The sequence below is a fragment of the Brassica napus genome, chromosome A8 (genome assembly GCF_020379485.1).
Source record: "Brassica napus cultivar Da-Ae chromosome A8, Da-Ae, whole genome shotgun sequence".
NCBI classification, from domain to species: Eukaryota; Viridiplantae; Streptophyta; class Magnoliopsida; order Brassicales; family Brassicaceae; genus Brassica; species Brassica napus.
Genome location: NC_063441.1, coordinates 18,359,028 through 18,365,694, shown reverse-complemented (window position 1 = coordinate 18,365,694; position 6,667 = coordinate 18,359,028). Strand labels below are relative to the sequence as shown.

Here is a 6,667-nt window from a genome sequence, read left to right as displayed (position 1 = left end):
TCTGAGACAACTGTTGCAAAGCCTTGGGATCGAAGTCAAGAGCTTGGGACACTAATCATGGCTTTCAGGAATTTTAATCATCTCCTTCTAATTGTAGAGAGAGAGGGCATAAAAGCTACACAAGATAATACAAAATTATATACAAAGTAGTGACATATATATGCAAATAGTGAAAATAGAAAAGTAGGGCATATACTCTAGAGAGAGAGAGAGAGAGAGAGAGAGAGAGAGAGAGAGAGAGAGAGAGAGAGAGAGAGAGAGAGAGAGAGAGAGAGAGAGAGAGAGAGACCATGAGAGAGAAGAATATTATACTTAAATATTTAATATAGTTTTTTTGTTCTTGTATTATTGAATGATTTTCCCCTCCTTTCTTTTGAAGGTTTTATTGCTTTTCATAATATAGGTACTTGAAATAGTAGAGAAAGAGAGGGAGAGAGAGATGTGTCAAGCTTCAAAAAAGCTAAGGTAATGTTATGTGATGTGCTGGAATAGGGAGCTTTGAGAGATATTCAACAACAATTCTAATTAATTACTTCATCTTATTATAAATCTCTTGGGATTTTCAAGAGAAACTCTTCTGAGATCATCCTTCCTTTTCCATCTTTCTTAACACACGAAGAAGATATACACATAGATACAGAGAGCAACTTTAATAAATATATATATCATCTTTCATACATATGGACTCTGCTAATCTCCATCAGCTTCAAGATCAATTACAGCTTGTGGGGTCGTCTTCTTCTTCTTCATCCTTAGATAATAACTCCCACCCTTCTTGCTATGAAGCTTCCTCTGTCCATCAATGGAGCCCAGGAGGTATTTCTCTGTAAGTTTCCCATTTACACACTATCTGTCCTCTCTAGTATCATATGTACATATACACACATACATGACCATATATATGTATATATTTATTTAGCACGTGTTTGCTATAAGTTTCTGCAGCTATTTGAGTGTTTTGAATATTCTTGGTATCAACATGTCAAGAATTTGGAATCTTTCTTCTTCCTTTTTTTTCTTCTTTTTCTGATTTTTGAAAGATAAGTTAGTGAGAAGACAATAAGATAGAATTTAAGTGGCTGATAAAATACAAATATTATATTTAACTTCTTATATATATATATATATATATGATATTCTGAAGTTTGCATTGACTCACACAAAAAAAAACACTCTGTGATTTTGTGACAGAAATTGTGTGAGCTTGAGTCATAACTTCAACAATGAGATGTTAAACACAAGAGATGAGAACAACAACAACAACAGCACAAGTGAATGTATGAGTCTCTCTAACATCCACAATCACTCCTTGATCCAACAACAAGATTTTCCTTTACAATGGACACATAATGAATCTTCCTATCATCACCATGAAGGGCTTCACAAGATCAAAGAAGAGCTTTCCTCAGCAACTACCTCAGACCATCAACAAGGCATGCCCAGGTTCACAGACATGTTAAATAGTCCGGTGATCACAAACTATTTGAAGATCAATGAACACAAGGACTACACTGAAAAGCTTCTTCTCAATACTATATCTTCTGGCTTCCCCATCAATGGAGATTATTCCAACAGCCTTCCCTCTTCGTCTTCTTCATCCTCGCCTTCGTCTCAATCTCACAGAGGCAGTTTCAGCCAGATTTACCCGAGCGTAAACATATCAAGCTTGAGCGAGTCTCAGAGGATAAGCAACACCCCAAGACCATTTGATATGAACATGCAAGTTTTGGATGGAAGATTGTTTGAAGGGAATGTCTTAGTTCCTCCTTTAAATTCTCAAGAGATTAGAGGAAATTTTACTCCTTTTGGCCTCCCCTTTCATCATCATCTGCAGCAAACACTTCACCACCCTTCTTCCTCCCCTAGTCATCAAGTAAGTTTATTTTAAGTCATTACTTTCTATATTTCTTTTGTTGAAAAAGTATCTCTATTTCTTATATCTTTTTTTCTATTTTTTATATATAAAAATTATAATTTGATCAAAAAAATATATAAAAATTATAAATGATGCTTTGAAGGATTGGTCTGACGGTGGATTTTGTGAAGTTAGTGCATCTGTGAGCATTAAGTTTTAGGGCTATATCACTATTATATATGTATGTGTTACAAAAAAAATGTACTACTATGTATATATTTTATCTTGGGTTCACCCTCATTTCTGAATTTTAAAAGTAGTAAAGTATTATATATAGGATCATACTACGGCATGGTAACCTTTCAGCTTTATTCTCATAATTTTATGTCAGTCACAAAAAGAGTCTAAAAGCTTAGTTTTCTGTATATGTATTCATTTTTCTTGACGAATCAACGGAAAATATTGCATTATTATTCGCAGAACTTTTTTGAACACTTGGACTCATAAAATAAGTTTTTAAAATCTTATGATAAAATTGGTGGAATAATTACGGAAAGAACACATTGAAAGAAACTGATATACTGTTATCAAGAGAGTAGATTAATCAGATTAGAGAAAGTGTGAGACCTTTTAAACATATTGGAGCTTTGTAACAAAGTTTTGAAAAAAAGAAGATATATATATATATATACGTATAAACTTTTAATCTTCTTTTTATTCGTCTTTTTCTTTGATGCTGTGGTTCTTGGTTGGAGGGCCAAGGCTTGAGCTATTAAACCTTTTAACATAATTCGTAAGCAGCTCTCTTTAAGCTGAAACATCAACCTTTGTTCTCTCTTTTCTTTTCTCTTTATTCCTTACTTTGTTTTATTGTCTTTTTATGAATCTTTTTCGTTAAATTGTTTCTCTCATTGTCGGGGCTATTATTGTTCTTTATATCGTATAATAATTACAAACAATAATATATATATATATATGTAATTATGTGTGCAATAATACTAATTGGAATTTTATTTGTGCCGAAGATGGAAATATACAGTAATGAACCTCAAGCAAGTGAAGGGAAGAGACATAACTTGATGGCGCCAAAGGCAGGAGAAACTGCTTCCAAGAAACCGCGTGTGGAATCACGCTCTTCTTGCCCACCCTTCAAGGTTACTACTTTTGTTTCTTCATCAACTTAAAACAAAATAGTTAGCTAAAGCCTAATTAAAATTTTATGAAGGATTATATCATTTTAAATCTATATAACTAAAGCAAAAGTGAGTTTAATTGTTCATTGTATTGATTATATGTTGGGAAATTGAAAAACAGGTGAGGAAAGAGAAGTTAGGAGACAGAATAGCAGCTCTGCAGCAGTTGGTTTCACCATTTGGGAAGGTAATTAGCAACGATTAATTTAATTCCTTATATTATTACTCTTGCCGTAACAGTTATAAATCATCTATAGCACTAAGATTTGACAAACAATTGACAATTAAAGAGGATAGATCCATTAAGTTTTCAAGTACCAGTTTTTCCGGTTCATAACCTTTATAGATCAACAAAGTGTAATTCATGATAGCATACTAATTATATGAATGTTGAATTTTATTACAATAGAAAAAAGTATTTATAACCATTTATTTAGATAGTATTGACTTTAAAGAACTTTCCGAAGTAGATAAGGTATTTTCATACTCATGTTTAGATGATAAATTAGCTGAGCTGATTAAAAATGCTAAAGTGCAGACAGATACAGCGTCTGTACTAATGGAGGCAATTGGATACATCAAATTCCTACAGAGCCAGATCGAGGTAATTTACTTCAACGCATCATACACATCCATACCTGTACATGCACGATCTTACTCAACACATAGAACATAGATATTCAATTAAATTGTAAAAGGAATGGAGTTGAAGTCATATTTACATGACACCTTCGGAGTAAAGCAAAATATATTTTAATTCCATGTTACTTCCAGACATTCTTCTTGATCCTAGTTCCCTTTGCCAATTATTTTCAACTTTTTATATTAGTTAGTATATAATCCACATACAGAAATCCAACACGTCCTAAAATTATCGAACTTTAAAAGACTATGGAGTATGGGCTAATCAATTATATCCGAAAACTAATATATACTTGTTCTCAAAAAAATTATTAAACTAATATAGTTAGTTCCATAGGCTTTTAGCTTGCCTTTAAAGCAAAGAGATTAGCTAGATTTGATATTTATCTTATCATATCTCTTTGGCGCACTACTCGTAAGTACCTTTGATCCCATTTCTTTTAAATCTAATTAAGAATAATTAGATATATGTTTATATAAGCTGATGCTCGTGCTCATCATTTAATAACATTACAAATACATGCATGTAGAAAAATACTAAATTTGTCATAACTCAAATGACAAGCTTACGTGTTTAATGGGCAGACTCTAAGCGTTCCCTACATGAGAGCATCTAGGAACCGACCAGGAAAAACCTCCCAACTGGTATATATACTTAGAGAACATATAACACATTACTGCAGCTTACATAAAAAATCACTCGGATGTTATTATTTTGTCCACAAAATTACTTATTTTTAATTAATTAGGGCTCAATACCACAAGAAGGGGGTGAGGAAGAGACGAGGGATCTAAGAAGCCGTGGGCTATGTCTCGTGCCATTATCATGCATGACTTATGTTACTGGAGATGGTGGAGATGGAGGAGGCGGTGTTGGCAGTGGCTTTTGGCCAACGCCACCTGGTTTTGGTGGTGGAACTTAGCCGTGTGGACTTAACAAACTGTAGGACGACTATGGTGTTATCATTATCGGATTTGGAGGTAGAAAATATTGAAGGTGGGGAAATAGTTCTTTTATCTCTTTTGATTGTGGTTTATTTGTAAGTTTCGGTTTTGACAGTGGAGCAAAGTTGGTCGTCCTGATTAAAAAGGGGAAGTAAAACCAGGATAGACCAGTTTTGATCCATTTATGATTAGTAATGAGACATGACGATATATTTCTACTTGGGAATAAAAAATCGAACAGCTTTGGCTTATTTTGTTCACCTCTTTTTATGTCAATATCATTGATCAACATTATATACCAAATAAGTATATGTTACAAGCCCTAAGAAAATTTTTATCTTACAGAAAAAAAAAACAAGCGTGGTTAATTATTTGGATCTTCTCCAAATGAGGACTCCTGAGGACAATGTCGGATTAAATGAAAACAAAATATATGGCTCAAACTAATTGTATACCCGTTCGATAGACAAGTTACACGCAAAACAATTATCTTCAGAACTCGTGCTCGTTTGCTTTCTGCTTTTGTTATCCAAAACGCCACCTTAGTTGGACCGATCGTGTATGTAGTTATCACGTAAAACTGAAAAAAACATATACAAGACTAATACAAATAGATCATGACTATCTACACTTCCAAGGGTAGTGTAATTAAGTATAACCTAAGTCTTGATTACGGAATACGAAGATGTTGGAGTTACGTAGGTGAGCCTTATGATACGAAAGTTATATCCCGAAGCTATGAGGCCACTGATCTACTTTCATATCTAAGTACATGACGAAATATCTAAGGGTTCATGAGTCACCTGTTGAAGGTGGTCTAGCTCATCGAATTATTTGAGCTTTTCTAGGATCAGATCACTGACACACTCTACAACCGTATGAGGAACAAAAAAGGTAGTGGGTTTGGTGCCAACTGCGAAGTGAATCGAATAGAATAACTTGTCGTGACATTGAGCTAGTCATATAAACTAAATTTTACGTCTTAATGTCAAACCGGATTGAAAGATATAATTCAGATTAACAAAATCAAAATATCATAGTACAATGGAAATCTATAAAATAAAATAATGATAAAATTAAAAGTTGGCAGAAAGACCATTTGACAAGAGGTTTAAACCACTTGTGTTCGTCTCTATGTACTAGAATTGAATTTGTACTGTTTCAAGTTAGGCCACCATGGTTCTATGGTGTAGTGGTTAGCACTCTGGACTTTGAATCCAGCGACCTGGGTTCGACTCCCGGTAGGACCTTTTTTTAAATCCATGTCCTTTCTTTTAACAAAACAAACAAACAAAAACCGATGTCACTCTGAAATCCTTTGTAGTGAGAAAAAAAGTACTTATTTGTATTAGAGTTGGTTAAGGAAGGGTTAAGGCAAGCTAAGGGTAACGTACTTTCAGTTCTTGGAGAAACCAAAGGGAGATGCCTTGAAGGCGATGCTAATGATTTCTTTTTGTTTTTCAAATCATTCTTTGATGCCAACTTAGCTCTCACGGAACAGGTTTTCATTGACCTTTCTTGTTGACCTTAGTGAAATCTAAATCATACCGTTTAATTCTGTTATTTAGCAGTCTCCTAAGTTTCCAGTTTTTACGATCCCAAGGACACCCTTCTTCACATTTCCACGATTCTTGCCACCTACCAATGTTGATAAGTGCTGAGTTATGGTTCTTGAATCTGTTTATCACCGTTGTTTTCAGTTGATGATTGATGATATCATCGATCCTGACTCGTTCAGAATGTATTCTTGAGTTGCAGATACTTGGTTCTATAGTTTCACATGGATGCTTCTTGAGAGAATGTAGTGTGCAGCACTCTATTGTGGGCATACTACATAAGCTGCAGTCCATAAGTGTAGGGGAGAACACCAAGATTAGGTCTAAGTATAACAAAAGCTGCAGTCCCGTCCCTAATCTGTAGCATTCATTGTCTTACTCGTAGTTGTGCAAAATGCAGGAACTGTATGTCTGTATCACTGACAAAAATGCCAAGATTGGAAAAAACGTGGTCATAGCAAATACAGATGTATATG

The 6,667-nt window shown here is 34.2% G+C and overlaps 1 protein-coding gene and 1 non-coding gene across 6 annotated transcripts; both read left to right on the top strand.

The window, feature by feature from the left end:
- The first annotated feature begins 261 nt into the window (after positions 1–261).
- LOC106367912 (transcription factor bHLH110-like) lies at positions 262–4,886 on the top strand. Of its 5 annotated transcripts, none has more exons than XM_013807781.3 (8): positions 262–465; positions 705–816; positions 1,192–1,873; positions 2,881–3,009; positions 3,170–3,235; positions 3,587–3,652; positions 4,276–4,335; positions 4,440–4,886. In XM_013807781.3, the coding sequence occupies exons 2-8, from the start codon at positions 803–805 to the stop codon at positions 4,611–4,613; spliced, it is 1,191 nt and encodes a 396-aa protein (XP_013663235.1). In that variant the 5' UTR covers positions 262–465; positions 705–802; the 3' UTR covers positions 4,614–4,886. The 5 variants fall into 5 exon arrangements, with proteins under 5 accessions (XP_013663235.1, XP_013663232.1, XP_013663233.1 ...); XM_013807779.3 differs by having other exon boundaries at positions 281–826; positions 1,192–1,277; positions 1,377–1,873; XM_022690176.2 differs by having other exon boundaries at positions 282–816; positions 1,192–1,277; positions 1,377–1,873.
- A 927-nt stretch (positions 4,887–5,813) lies between these two features.
- Positions 5,814–5,885, top strand: TRNAQ-UUG. The gene has a single exon. It is a non-coding gene; the product is annotated as a tRNA-Gln (tRNA).
- The last annotated feature ends 782 nt before the right edge of the window (positions 5,886–6,667 follow it).

What these genes read in the sequence shown, in the direction of transcription:
- LOC106367912 (XM_013807777.3), top strand. Translation starts at nt 681, where the DNA reads ATGGACTCTGCTAATCTCCATCAGCTTCAAGATCAATTACAGCTTGTG. An exon ending in AGCCCAGGAGGTATTTCTCT is followed by an intron (nt 827 to 1,191) that starts GTAAGTTTCCCA and finishes ATTTTGTGACAG; the next exon opens with AAATTGTGTGAGCTTGAGTC. An exon ending in TCCTACAGAGCCAGATCGAG is followed by an intron (nt 3,653 to 4,275) that starts GTAATTTACTTC and finishes TTTAATGGGCAG; the next exon opens with ACTCTAAGCGTTCCCTACAT.